Here is a 15544-nt window from a genome sequence, read left to right as displayed (position 1 = left end):
CCTGGAGCTGAAGGATCCCAAATGGCTTCACTAACGTCCCTCCAGCTATGGGCTTTCTCCTCCACATGGTGCTTTCTCCTCCACATGGTCTTATTAAATCCTGTTAATAAGATCTCTGTAATCTGACGCGAAATCTTCACATAGTTGCTGGACCCCACAAAAGCAAAGGCAGCAGCTGCAGACTTCTTTATGCCTAGGTTTCAGGACTCATATAATGTCACTCCCTCACATGTCTTTGGTCAAAGCAAGTCACAGCACTAGTCTCTTGGTAAGAGGAACTAGAACCCACCTTTTGACAGGAGGAACTGTGAAAGATTGTGACTGTGATTTACAATCCCCTGCAAACCTAAAGGTTAAAGGACATCATATATAAAATTGTTTTTCTACTGTACTGTAGATCTAGCTTTTTTAATATCAATCCCAATAGGTTTCTTCATATTAATATTTAAAGCATTGGTTCATCTTCCAAGTGCTGTCTGCGTTTTCTATTCCAGAATGTTGACCTAGGATTAGCATAGTTTTGATTACTATCAAGATATTTTAAATGCCACTTGAAAACTATAAATGGCAAATTTATATTATCATTTCTGAAATACCCTTTCATTTGGTAGATTTTGTTTTACATTCTTTGAATTTTCACTTTAGATTCCAAGGATTCCATTTGTGATTAATTTTTTCTAAATGGTACTGTGGCCTACCACATTAGCCTAGATTGTTGCCAGGTATTTTCATCAGCAGGATTTAATAAGTAATGTTTTCCTGTTTACTCTCATAATTGTTAAGTACCATCTCCTAGTTAAAATGTGTTCACCAAAAAAGGTATTCCAGCCTTAAGAAATAAAGCTTAATTTTAAAAGTTCTTTTGTGCTTTAATCATTTCATGTTTGAGACTTAATTTAACTGACCATATATTAGACCATATATTTCTTTTTTTTGTAGATGAAAAATTTCCCAAATCCCAAATAGAGCAAATTCTAAATCCATACTATTATACTATACTATTACTTGATATACTTTTACTTTCTGTAACTTCCATACTATTTGTACTATATAGCTTTATACTACTATAACTTTCATGTAACATCTCCCTCTATTATCTAAACATCTATATGTACTATATTACATATATTCATTAAAGCCAATGAAGTTTAGTTACTTGAAATGTAAAAGAACCTTTTTAATAGCACAGTCTTGCTTTTTACCTCATGTCACATTATAAATATGAGACAGCAGTGGGAGAGGGTCGTGGTACTATATATACCATGATATGACGAAGGCAAAAGCTTGATTTGAGACAGTAGCCTATAAAAGAAATGTCTTTGAACTGAAAATGCATATCAGTAATGTGTTTCTTTTGAAAGCATCAATCAATATGTCAATTTTGGTTTGAATGTTTTTCCCCGTGTGGTCCGCTTTCTTTCAGACTACTTCAAACTACCACGCAAGGAGATTTGGTGTCCGTGCAGCCATGCCAGGATTTATTGCTAAAAGACTCTGCCCACAGCTTATTATAGTGCCCCCAAACTTTGACAAATACCAAGCTGTGAGCAGAGAGGTAAGTCTGCTATCTCATTCCTACTTATAGCCTCTTGTTGATTTCACGTCATATAGAGAGACAGGTCCAAATACCATAGCACAGCAGAATCTATCCTTAGCTTACCCCTGTAAGTCTCCCTTCTACCACTTCCTCAGCTTATGTATCGAATATTGAGCTGCATATATGTCCAGACTATACCCTTCTATTTCCGTTTTTGTTTTTTGTTTTTTTGCTTTTCCATGTGTTTTCTCATCTGCATAGAAAATTCTTATCTCCCCAGAAAACCCTGCGTTACCTCAATTATAACCTAAATTAACTTTAGCTATTTTTCTGTTAATGTGCAATGTACATTTTCTTCTAGAGTCACCTTATATTTATAATCTACAGACTTAATCCCATAACATTAATTCCAAGCTCTTTTCTGAGTAAATTTTTTATCAATGTTTTTTAACAGTGACAAAATTAGCTTATTTTGATTAGCTGCTCTCCTGGCCCCATAATCTAGTGAAGGTGCTTATGAGCATTTAATATCCCGAAAACCATAATCAAAGAAAAAGGGGACTAGTCTATTGCTTTGAAGAAGATCTCCGAAAAAGAGAGAGATGGTTATTCATGAAAATTGCCTAAAGTGTGATATATGAAAAACTGTCCTTTCCTCTAGTTTTGGTAATAACTGGACCATCATGCCAGTGCTAAAACTTAAGTCAGAAACTGAAATTTCAGTGTACGATGTCAAAATATGTTTAGACTACTGTGGCAAAACGCACTGTGTTAAAGACTGCTGTCTGAATCGAAACACTTAAAAACTCCAGTCTCACACTTATTACCATTTAGTCATGTAAACTGTCTTTAGATTCACTCTTCTGATTTGTGTTCCACCTCATTTCCCCTAGAAATGAAAACTCCCCCAAATTAAAATGATATTCCACCCCAATTTTTTTTACGTTTTTAACAATTCTTTCAAAAACCAGTCTGTGGAAGCAAGTGCTTTGCTGCCTGCATCTGCAAAGGTGGTAGGGAAGGGGAGGCACCTTCACACGGGTTACCGTGTATCTGTTGTTGTTGTTGAGTCCTGTCTGACACTTTTGCAACCCCATAGACTGTAGCCTGCCCATCTTATCTGCCCATAGGATGTCCCAGGCCAGAATACTGGAGTGGGTTACCGTTTCTTTCTCCAGGAAATCTTTCTGACCCAGGGATCAAACCTACGTCTCCTGCATTAGCAGGAGGATTCTTTACCCCTGAGCCACGTAGGCTTTTAATACTAATAAGTTTGAAAATCTTTCAAAGACTTTTAAGTTCTGCTTTAAGTCAGTAAAACTTCTGACAGCATAACAATGAGAACCAAATTGTTTTAGTTCCCTTTAGTTATTTACATAAGTTAGAGAAATCTGTCTTCAAATTTGACCAGGATCTAACAAGTTTATTTGCAGATGACAAGTGTGTTCTTATCTGTAAATGAACTATAGTGCAGATTCACTGACAACAAATGCATTAATATTTATGGCTTGTTTAAAAGTTTAAGAAAAAGCCATTTTTGTTTTATCCAAAAGAATGGAGTTGCTGTAGCTGTTTTACAAGCCTCAGTACTTCATTTTTACTGGAGCCTGTCTATTTTTGTTCTTGAAGAAGTATCTTATGTAAAGGAAGTTAGTGAGTACTCATTGTCTCCAGAGAGCACTTCTCATTCAGAATCATTGTAGTTGGCTGCCAACTACTGACTTTCCAGTTCCATTTTCACGAGAAAGATTCCATCTGAGCACATTGTAAAAATGATTTCTTCTATAAGAACAAAGCTAATTAAGGTACTTTCTGAGTAGAGCTTGCCCAAGTTTTTTGTCACATTTTCTAAAATTACCTTTGATTCAGCTGTTCGTAGTTATATTAAGCAAAAAACTTTCTTTTAATAAAACATCTAAAAAAATGTTCTCATGATACCACAGACAGCTTTAAAACACTAGATGAAACATTACATATTTCAGCAAATATGTTTTTCTAATACATATATTATTTTGGCAACCATTTCCTTTAATTTCAGCTAATACTTCAGTGGTTAAAAAACTTCATAGTTTCATATAATAAAATTATCTTCTATAAAAGGCATTTCTGGAATCATGCAGAGATTCTGATGTCTTTACATATTTCTTTTATTCCAAAATGCAACTCCAGACTTTTCCCCATCATTTAATATAGTCATAGACTTAACACTACAGTTTTTGTCATCTTTTCCATTCTAAATCCTGGTAGCTGTTTTGTTTTCTGAATGGATACATATATTATTGAGTGAAGTTTTATAGATATACTTAATTGAAGTAGAACTACTTTCTAAAGCAACATAGTACCTTCATGTAAGATTATGCCTTTTTAAAATGAACAAAAAAGGTCATAAAAGGAGAGCAAGATCCTGTTGTTCCCACTTCTGCTTTTGACTTGCTACCTAAAATTATGTTGCTTAACTTTTTCTCTGCCTATCAGAATGATATTAAACATGTTCCTTTTGAAGGTTAAGGAAATCCTTACTGATTATGATCCCAATTTTATGGCCATGAGTCTTGATGAAGCCTACCTGAATATAACAAAGCATTTAGAGGAAAGAAAAAATTGGCCTGAGGACAAAAGGAAGTATTTCATCACAGCAGGAAACTCTCTAGAAAACGGTAAGCAATTTATTAGAATGATCAGACTTTTAAAAAAAATCCTTTGGATCAACCAGTTAGCAGGGATAGATGTAGGACTAGATATAGCTTTATTATGAAAAAGTATTAAAAATGAAAATCAGAAACTTAAATATACCAGTGGGATTTCTGAGATAAATGTGTGGAATGTCACTTTTAAACCAAATGAAATTCTTAAATCTCTAGACTTTGAGTGTGCAGAGTCCCTACCCAAAGTAATTTCATAGCAGTTTTTTTTTCCTAAGATCTAACTTAACCAAGGGTTGGATTGCATTGAATCTGAGGAGGGTCTCTGTTTAAGGTAGCCTTTGGTCAGAGCTGTTAATAATAGAAAATACACTTAAAAAAAAAAATTAGTCTCAAACATACTAAAACATTGAATGGGATGTTTTTCCCCTTTATTTCATAGATTTTCCATAATCTGGTTACTGTGATTACTGTTTTTAACCTTGCCTAAATTAATGACTCTCCAATTCCCTTCTTTGCCTTAGACCTTATTTTGACTCTTTTTCTATATAATGAAACAGAAGTTTTATGACCCTAAGGGTTTTTTCAAAAGGGACCCTTATCATCTATCTAAAACAATGCCAAAAACCACGCAGATAGTACCTGTACTCTGTCAACTCTCTGTCTGAGGTGGGATTACTTCACATGCCAGCGCTGCCCTGGACCCCTGGGCAAAGTTCACCTGGATGCAAAGGAGGAAATGGAGGGTTTGCCTGAAACCCACAGCCACGTTTCATGTGCACAAGTCAGTAACTGCTTCAGAGGGGACAGGCTTACCATGGTTTGGGGCTCACATCTTAGGAGCAAATTTAGTATGGAAATCAAATCATAATTTCATCACCTTGCTTAGAGCTCTAAGGTCTCTCTCTTTAAGGGAAACATTAAACAAGATAAGCAGTAAACAGTTTCTGGACGTAGAGTCTTGAAGCAAAAGGTGTTTTGCTCTTAGTAGAACTTGTTTGGGGAAGTGACACACAAAGCCTGAGATTGCTTAAAATCTTACTCTATTCCTTAACTTTTCACAAGAGAAAGGAGGGGAACCATTAAATATCAACAGTTACACTGAACCACTCCCTGAGTGTCTCCTGTATTCTTGGCGTGGCATGCTCAGTTGTGTCCGACTCTTTGCAACCCCATGGGCTGTAGCCTGCCAGGCTCCTCTGTCCGTGGCATTTTCCAGACAAGAATACTAGGCTGAGTGGCTATTTCCTACTCCAGGGGACCTTCCGACCCAAGGATCAAACTTGCGTCTCTTGCGTGTCCTGCATTGGCAGGCTTATTCTTTACCACTGTGCCTCCTGAGAAGACCCTATAACAGTTACTTTCACAATAAGTTATCAAAAATTATACTGGGGCTAAGATAAGTGTTTTCATTCCCTACTAATGTTCTTTTCATTTACTGTACATCCAAACTCATTATGCTGCTGCTGCTGCTAAGTCGCTTCAGTCGTGTCCAACTCTGTGCGACCCCAGAGACGGCAGCCCACCAGGCTCCCCCGTCCCCAGGATTCTCCAGGCAAGAGCACTGGAGTGGGTTGCCATTTCCTTCTCCAGTGCATGAAAGTGAAAAGTGAAAGTGAAGTCGCTCAGTTGTGTCCGACCCTCAGCGACCCCATGGACTGCAGCCCACCAGGTTCCTCTGTCCATGGGATTCTCCAGGCAAGAGTACTGGAGTGGGGTACTGGAGTTTGCCTTCTCCAAAACTCATTATGAGGATGTGAATTTTTAATACCTGTCATTCTTAATATTTAGCTATGTACTTTCCTCTTCATATATTTCATATTCTTAGGCAATTTAAATACTTTACTTTTTTTTTTCTTATCTAAGTCCCTGTGGCCTGGCCTTTCAGGCGTGTCTGATTTCACGTTATGCCAAGAGAAGCTTTCAACAGTGAATTGGAGTCATAGCAGGTGGTTGACATAGCTTCCTCTAAAGTCCAAGGCATTTTTCTGTTGTTCGCCCCTTTTCTAAAAGGTGCAATACTTTTGGAAAAGTATTGGTAACTACCATGTCTATATAGAAATAAAATAATAATAATAATTTTATGTTTATTCTCTCTTATAAATCTGGATGGTGCTAGCCAATATAAAAAAACTAAAATACTATACCAAATACTTTTTAGCACTTGCCATCCAGATGGGATCTTTAATCTAGTATTTCAGATTATCAGAAACCTTAATTTTACACTTTGATCACCTCAGTTATGGGGCTTAAAAGATATTTCTTTCAGAAAGCAAATGAGAAACCACTTCAGTGGTTGGTTGCAGAGCCAGGCCTCACAGAGTAGACAGATTGAAAAGGTAACCATGCCATTCAGCAGTGACTGAACAAAGAACCTGAAAACGGCAGGCTTTGCTTTCTGTCATAGTGTTCCATAGTCAGTGCCTCACGTGAGGATGCTGTGACAAAAGCTTGGGTATAAAGCATGGCAGAAGGAGCTGCAGAAGGGGGCTGTGAACATTCCTTACTAGACCTGCAGGTTTGCCATAGCTCTTTACCTTGACTTCCACACATCTAGGTGGGGAAAAGGGTCCAGGTAGATGCCATTTCAACTGTGCCACAGTCTTAATCTCCTCTGAATTGTTCTGTATTTTAAAACCAGATAATGGAAAATGAACTGAAGTATATAAATAACAGCTAATATATAATTTGAAAATAAGGCTTATTTTGTAGTGGCCTGGGAATTCAGATTTGGAAAATATCTGTGACTTAATTCATATTACATATTTTTAAATTTGATACTAATCAGGGGTCTGTCATATTATTTGCGTTATCTGTAAACTCTTTCTAAAAAACCAACTTCATTTTTTAAGTATAATGCATTTGTATGTGCCTTGAAACTAAGAATTTAATCTTTGCTTCTGTATGTACCTTAATTTGGAAAACGTTTATGTATAATGAAATTATGAGCTGGAGGGAGTTCCTGGGTGGTCTCTTGGTTAGGATTCAGTGCTTTGGCCACTATGCCCCAGGTTCAATCCCTGATCTGGGAACTGAGATCCCACAAGCCACGTGGGGCTGCTAAAAATAAAAAAGATTTATGGAATGGATCAGAAAGCTGTATTGTTAATCTTGTTTTTATAAATTTTACACTTAAACCGATTTCTTCTCCATTAAGCCCAGAAAGTAAAGTTCATGGATTTGTTTGTGAGGACATTGGTGTAGATTTAAACGTATTTCACAGTTTAAATTCATGAAAAACACACACACAAAAAAAAGGTAATCAAAAAAAGAGGTAATAATCAGAGTAGTATTTTTGCTTTATTTTTTAATAATATTAGTTTATAGCCCTTTGATAATAAAGGCTTCTCACCCTTAAACTTAGATCATTGTTAATCTGATTAGACCTTAAGAATTTATATATTTAATGAAGTATAACTTCCAAAAATAATTTCTATTTATTTCAAATGTGCTGTTAGTAAGAATGATACTTTATAAAAAAGAAAAGTCAATTAAAATCAACATTTTAAAGAATAAAATTCAGATTATTTTAATACTTGGAAAGTTCTTCCATAAATGAAGAAAACGATAAGGTTTTTTTCCCCCTAAAAATAAAATCTATCTTTCAGGCATAATTACTCTAGATTGCCTAATGTCTTTTCCTTATTCTTAAATTCTAACTTAAGGTTCTTTTTTCTCCTAGAGATGAGTAAAGGGAAAAAAACTTTTTTTTTTTTTTTTTTAAGAAAAAAGTACTGTGAATCTAATTCCAACTCTAGTTTTCAACTAATTTTGTTCAAAAATTAGTGAATTTTACCTAAAGTATTTCTTTTTAAACTGTATATGATGGAAATGGGTAATATTCTTTTTTAAGAAAAGCTTAGAATCAGTGTTTTCTTTGTTAAACAGTTAAAAATATAAATGATAATGTTTCTGACCTTGGTTGTTAGAAACAAAACTAAATGAGATTTGTTTGTCTTTAAAAAGATTGACGGAAACATAATTCATGAAGTATGTACTTCTTAGAATGAAGATGAATTACTGTTCCTGTTTACAATTTAGATAAACCAGGAAAGGAAGTCAATAAACTGAATGAGCATGAAAGATCCATCTCTCCACTCCTTTTTGAAGATAGTCCTCCTGATCTGCAGTCCCCAGGAAATCCTTTCCAAGTGAACTTTGAAGAACCAAATAATCCTCAAATACACCAAAACTCAATTGTTTTTGGAACATCAGCGGAGGAAGTGGTAAAGGAAATTCGTTTCAGAATCGAGCAGAAAACAACCCTCACAGCCAGTGCAGGTACTTAAAAGGATATTGGTGGTTCTGAGAGTTATAACTTTCAGACTAGCTAATTCAAATGTAATATTAGTCATTTCTCATTATAAAGTATATAGTTCACAAATTTTACTTGGCTGTTTTTTAATTAACTTCTGACAGTTTACCTATTTAGAATGCTGTGAACCTATAGATAAATGGGAATTAAGCAGAAACGTCCATGTGTCCAAAGCAAAAACTTAACCATAAAGCTCATGTAGCTATCTTTTTCAAAACACAAAATATATTTTAATTGGTTTTGGACATAATAATTTATCAGTTTTCCCTTTGAAGACTTACAGTACAAAAAAAGGGCCCAGCTGACCGTACAGGATATGGACAAGACAGAAAAAACATCAGCAAGCTGCATAGCAATCTAGGATCATCTGGTAAAGGGAAAAAGAGCTTTCCATATGTCAGTCACTCATGAGGATATCTCTGTGTCTTAGTGTAGAAACAGATATTCATGAGGACCCTGGATTATTTTAGCAAAGCCGTATTATAATTGGGTTAGTCTTTTCTTCCTAGGGCAAAGCTTGAGAATAAGTAATAAATTTTAGAATGATGTGTATAAAAATTGAAATAAACTATTATATTTGAATATACCTGTTTCCACTTATCTTAATCATTAAGACACCTAGAAATTATAAAACACCTCTCTGAAAAGTGGTTTGCTTTGTGTGCATATATAAGTATGTGCACATTTCATTATCATTGTCTTAAATATACTAGAAACCAGAATCTTTGATTTTTTTTTTCCTTTATGTGGGTAATCTATACAAAAGATCTTTTCAAAGAGAAAGCTTTCATCCTAAATTATATTCTCAATCTTTTCTATAAGACAGACTGTATTCCTACTAAATATAGTAGGAAACTAATATATATCCCTTAAACTCAAAAATTAAACTTTAAGATACCATGGAGATTTAAATATTCCTCATTTCTGCTGCCACAGTAACTAATACAGTTTCTTTTCCTGAAACCATAGCAAGCCTTGGGGAGATAGAGACTAATCAAATGCATTTTTAAAGTAGCATTCCACATAATTTCGGATTTTTATATTTAATTTTTTAATGTATTGTTATCACATGTTTTAAAATTATACACATCATGTTCTTTGAGTCATTGGAGTGTTCTTCTTTAAAGGCATTGCACCCAATACAATGTTAGCAAAAGTATGCAGTGATAAGAATAAACCAAATGGACAATACCAAATTCTACCTAACAGGCAAGCTGTAATGGACTTCATCAAGGACTTACCCATTAGAAAGGTGAGATTTTATATGACATTTATCCTCTATATCTACACTCTGATTTCTGAAGAAATAGTTAAAGAGGATTAAGAAGTACAAACTTAGAGTTATTAAAAAAAAAAAAAAAGTCGAGTCTATAGTCAATAATATTATAACTTTCTATGGAGAAGGAAATGGCAATCCACTCCAGTACTATTGCCTGGAAAATCCCATGGATAGAGGAGCTTGGTAGGCTACAGTCCATGGGGTCGCAAAGAGTCGGACACGACTGAGCGACTTCACTTTATGGGGACAGATGGTTACTAGACTTACTGTGGTGATTGATTTGTAATATATATAAATGTTGAATCACTGTGTTGTACACCTGAAACTAATGGTATATGTCAACTATAACTTTGATTTTAAAAAATGAAAAGAGAATAAAAAGTCATTTATCCTACCATTCCCTGAGTTTATATGACCACAAAACCCTTTTATCAATGCTTCTTAAAAACTCCATGGAATTTAAAGTTTTAAATTCCCATGTAACACTAGTTTAGGAAATACGGCCACAAATTACTTAAAGCCATTTTCTTGCATGACTTTTGAAACTAGGACATTATTTATATATTTTATGAGTTATAAAAGGTATGATAAGATTATAATATCAGTTGTTACCTTAATTTTAAAATGTATTAATGATAAATGTTGACTCTCTTCTAGGTTTCTGGAATAGGAAAAGTTACAGAGAAAATGTTAAAGGCCCTTGGAATTATTACTTGTACAGAACTGTACCAACAGAGGGCATTACTTTCTCTCCTTTTCTCTGAAACATCTTGGCATCATTTCCTTCATATTTCCCTGGGTCTAGGTTCAACACATCTGGCAAGGTATCTGTACCTATAATATAATCATTGTGCTTTTTCTTTATTGTCTGCTGAAATAACAGTTTTTACCATTGAGATAAAGGCTAGAAGGATAACATGTTTTAAATTCTTTTAGGCTCAGCTCAGAATATAATTTTTGAATTAGTGTAAAGATTGGATATGAGAGAAAAGGAAATGAGGGGTAAAGAATCCCTCCTATCCAAAAAAAAAAAAAAAAAAAAAAAAAAAAAAAAAACCCACAGAGGTTTTTGGCTCCAGCAACTGGATAGATGGGTAAGAGGAACGATGGTTGCTTTCTTTTCTGAACCTGCCTTGTTCTTTGTTCAGAACATAAAAATACTGGTGGTCGGATTGTTGAGGAAAGAAAGATGGCTTATGCCCCAGAACTCACTCTTTAAGCAAATAGATGTAATGACTACCTGCATTTCTCCTCTTCTACTGAGTACATTGTGTTAGGCACCGTTCTAGGCACTGGGGATAATAGCAGTAAACAAGAGGAAATACTGCCTTCATAAAGTGCAGAGTAGTGTGGGGAAAAGAAAGTCACCAAGTGAAGAAAGTAAGGCAGAGTAGGGGCATAGAAATTGACTTGAGAGGGTAAGAGGTGGTGCTGGCTGTAGTCTTCCAGTGGCGGAGGTCTGAAGGGGCCAGCCAGGCAAAGACCTCGGAGAAGGGGAAACAACTAGAGGAGAAGCCCTATGTTTTCTTCTGCTGCTTTTTCCTCCTGGTCTTAAAAAGAAGAATCCCAGAACTAAAAGGGTACACTGTTCAGGGTGGGTGAAAAGAAGGCACTAAACAAGAATGAGAATTAACACTAAAGTAAACTAAAAGACCCTGAAGGCGGGAGGAGAAGGGGCCGACAGAGGATGAGATGGCTGGATGGCATCACCGACTCAATGGACATGAGTTTGGGTGAACTCCGGGAGTTGGTGATGGGCAGGGAGGCCTGGCGTGCTGCAGTTCATGGGGTCACAAAGAGTCAGACACGACTGAGTGACTGGACTGAAACTAAAAGATTACTGAGGAGATAAGTCTTACAGAGATTGTAAGGCCTATGCTGTTGCTTTTCTCATCTTTCTGTGCTCCTCATTCTTTCGAATCCAGGTAGCTGACTTTGATCCTGAGTGGATGTAATGAAAGATAAGAGAAGGACATCACAGTACTATAAATAATCCAGTATTTGAAGATTTTGGAAAATAAAGCTGTCTTCTTTATTCCAAAAATTACCCTCTTTTTATTTCCATAGTGCTTGAAAACAATATAGTTTTTAATATAGCAGATACTAACCAGTGGTAGAGATGTAGATAATGCTTTTAAGTGAAACTCATGGGTAATTTTTAATAATATAAAATAGCAAACCTACTTTCCTTTCTATCCACATTCTCTGTTTCCCTGATTTGCTTTATTTTTTTAATCTCTTGTGCTTCTTACTTTCTAATCTGTTCTCTATTTATTTCTGCATTTGTTTTCCTCCACCAAGATAGAAGTTTCTTAAAGGCAGTCACTTGGTCTGTTTTGTTTTTCATTGTATCTCCAAGGCCTAGAACAGTACTCAATTCATAATTGGTTCATGAAATATTTGGGAAATGAATAATCTATGTGTCATTTCAGCTTTTTGCTTTTAACTAGTCCTGTCAGAGCAGCTAGAATCCAACCTAACTAGATGGTTTGGATCCCCAGTCATCATCCTATGGCCATAGACCACATTTTGACTGAGCTTCTACAGAGTGGTATAAGTAATAAATAGGCTAGTATTGATGTGTCCTAGGCCAAAAACTAGATAATCAAACTGTTCAAAATTCAGTTATATCTTATAACTGAAAGCCATTATGCTACCACATTCTGTTGATTTTATCAGTTGTGAGTTTCGATATTCCCGTTTTTAATAGAAACAATTTATAATATCCTGTTTGCAGATATGTCCTTTGATAGATATAGACTTGATCCATCACACATGTAATTCTATTAGGTTATCTATCTACATTCTTTGGTGATAGTTTTTAGATTAAAAACTTCACTGTATTTAATGATGTATAATTTTTAATCCAAAATATTATTGAGATCTCTAAAGGGTAGCTGATCTTAAATCATTTTGGTTGACTAAAAGGAACTCAGTGTTGTTTGGAAAGCAAATAAAAGTCTTTTTATTTTTTTTCATTTCAAGGGATGGAGAGAGGAAAAGCATGAGTGTTGAGAGGTAATGTTTTATTACTAATTATTCATAATTTGTATAATTTTAAACTAATTTTTATAAAATATCACTGAAATTTAAAAAATCGATTTGTAAACCAGATAACAATTTTTAGCAGTTGACACCCCTAAAGTAAATATTCTAGTACAATGCTTTATTATCCTTGCTTGCTATGCTCTCAATGGGAAAAGAAAAAATTTAACTGCAGTTTTTTTTTTTAATGTTAGTTTTGTTCCTATTCAATGAAAACCAAGAATTTTAGGATTCCAAATCTTAATTTCTAGGTTTGTTTATAAGAAAAATAATACTTAGTAGTTAATTTAAGATATGATAATGGAAGTTCTTCCTGAAGTTCTTCAAATACTGGTAAATGACTGAAGGCACCAAATAGTAAGATCTCGATGAACAAGAGCTTAGAGGTGATCTCATTCAGTGGTTTACAATCCTGTTTGGAAGTCAGATGAAATCTTGATGGAACCTTATTGTCCTGGAATATATGTCATTGTCTGAGAAGTCTCTCACTTACCTCCTCAAGGAACCACAGTCCCACTAAGACATTTAAGAACCTCGGACTGAGACGTCTCTGGTGGTCCAGTGGTTAAGGGTCTGCCTGCCAGGCAGGGGACATGGGTTCCATCCCTCGTTGGGGGAGCTAATATCCCCCATGCCACAGAGCAGCTAAGCCCATGCACTGCAACTACTGAACCTGCGCTGCAGTTCCTGAGGCCTGAGAGCCTAGAGCCTGTGCTCTGCAACAAGAGGAGCCACCGCAGTGAGCAGCGCACGCCCCACAGCTAGAGAGTAGCCCGCACTCGCTGCAGCTGGAGAAAGCCTGCACACGGCGACAGCTCAGCGACAAAAAATGAACCTTGGACCTGCTCTAAGGTTGTGTTCATTTTGCACATGTATAATGTGTGATCAGAAAAACTGAACAACTTTTCTAAAACAACGCACTCCGGAAATGACTTGATAAACATTGCTGTTTCAGGCTGTGATTTACATAAGAGCAATCAAAGGAAAGGACTCCCCTGGTGGCTCAGCAGTAAAGAATCATCCTGCATTGCAGGACATAAGAGATACAAGTTCAATCCCTGAGTCGGGAGGATTCCCTGGAATAAGGCATGGCAACCCACTCCAGTATTCTTGCCTGGAGAATCCTATGGACAAGGGAGCTGGCAGGCTCCAGGCCATTGGGTCACTAAGGGACAGACATGACTGAAGCTACTTAGCACGCATGCATGCACACATGCAACCAAAGGAAAAGAGGGGGAAAAGCTTCAAATGTGAGAGAGCGTTGTCCTATTTCCTATTTAATGATTTTTTTCCTCCTATTTTGTCTTCTATTTTGTTATTGAAAACATTGCTTGCTGTATAAGAATATTAACTAATATTACTATTTCTTAAGAAAGGAGCAGCAAACCAATAGGAAAAAATGAACAGAGATCCAATTAGTTAATGGAAGAGAAGGTACAAATGGCTTTACAAACATGTGAAAATAATCCCAGCCTCTTATTTAAGAAGTACAGATTAAAAATTACCTGAGATAGCATTTTTCATTAATCAAGTTGGCAAAGAACACACTCCATTGGCAAAACTATGTGAGTGAAAAAGGTATTAAACTCTAAAGGAGAGTGTGCTAGTTGCTAATTAGTGGTTCTGAAGGTCAGAAGTCCTAAAATTAAAGTGTCAGCAGGGTTGCATTCCCTCTAGAGGTTCCAGAGCAGAATCCATTTCCTTACTAAAAGCTTCTAGAGGCCACTTGCATTCTTTGGCTCATGGCACCGTTCTCCATCTTCAGATCCCACATTTTGTCTTTCTTTGACTCTTACCCTCCTACCTCATAAGGAACCTAGGGATTACACTGAACCTACCTAGATAATCGAGGATCATCACCCCCATTTTGATTCAGCCACATGTGTAAAATTCCTTTCACCATGTAAAGTACTAGATTCTGAGAGATTAGGATGTAGACATCTTTTGGGACCATTATTTTGCCTACCACAGGGAGCAAGTGATTTTGTCTGTCAAGATAAGATTCTCGTGTACTTTGATCCCACTATTCTGTTTATCTATAGATTCATTCCACAGGTGTCATCCCATGTCATTTTACACATATACAAAATTGTGAATTGCATTTTTTTTATAGTAGCAAAAGGTTGGAAATAACCTGTTTCTACAAATAGAGGATTGGTTAAATGATCTTCAGTTCAGTCGCTCAGTCGTGTCCGACTTTTTGCAACCCCATGAATCGCAGCACGCCAGGCCTCCCTGTCCATCACCATCTCGCGGAGTTCACTCAGACTCACGTCCATCGAGTCCGTGCACCTAATGACCTGGGGAGTTCCTCTTTTACATATTTAAATTAGGATATCATGCTGCCATGTAAAGGGCTTCCCTGGTAGCTCAATTGGCAAAGAGTCCACCTGCAATGCAGAAGACCCCGATTCAATTCCTGGGTCAGGAAGATCCCCTGGAGAAGGGATAGGCTACCTACCCCAGTATTCTTGGGCTTCCCTGGTGGCTCAGCTGGTAAAGAATATGCCTGCAATGCAGGAAACCTGGGTTCGATCCCAGGGTCAGGAAGGTCCCCTGGAGGAGGGCATGGCAACCCTCTCCAGTATTCGCCTGGAGAATCCCTAAGGACAGAGGAACCTGGCGGGCTGCAGTCCATGGGGTCGCAAAGAGTTGGACATGACTGAGTGACTAAGCACAGCACAGCACAGCTGCCATATAAAAATGAGGAAATTATTTACTTATAG

At 36.4% G+C, this 15544-nt stretch overlaps 1 protein-coding gene across 2 annotated transcripts in view; it reads left to right on the top strand.

Moving 5' to 3' along the window:
* LOC120860951 (DNA polymerase kappa-like) overlaps positions 1 to 15544 on the top strand; it is an 87431-nt gene that overhangs the window by 63752 nt on the left and 8135 nt on the right. For both annotated transcript variants that reach the window (XM_040236659.1, XM_040236660.1), the window contains exons 5-10: positions 1424 to 1555; positions 4041 to 4194; positions 8221 to 8460; positions 9622 to 9746; positions 10431 to 10597; positions 12759 to 12791. In XM_040236659.1, coding sequence (XP_040092593.1) covers positions 1424 to 1555; positions 4041 to 4194; positions 8221 to 8460; positions 9622 to 9746; positions 10431 to 10597; positions 12759 to 12791 — 851 coding nt within the window. The remainder of the gene's footprint in view (positions 1 to 1423; positions 1556 to 4040; positions 4195 to 8220; positions 8461 to 9621; positions 9747 to 10430; positions 10598 to 12758; positions 12792 to 15544) is intronic.

The sequence above is a fragment of the Oryx dammah genome, unplaced genomic scaffold, assembly GCF_014754425.2.
Source record: "Oryx dammah isolate SB20612 unplaced genomic scaffold, SCBI_Odam_1.1 HiC_scaffold_11210, whole genome shotgun sequence".
NCBI lineage: Eukaryota > Metazoa > Chordata > Mammalia > Artiodactyla > Bovidae > Oryx > Oryx dammah.
The sequence above is the reverse complement of the archived record's forward strand: the minus strand, read 5'-3'. Positions and strand labels throughout refer to the sequence as shown.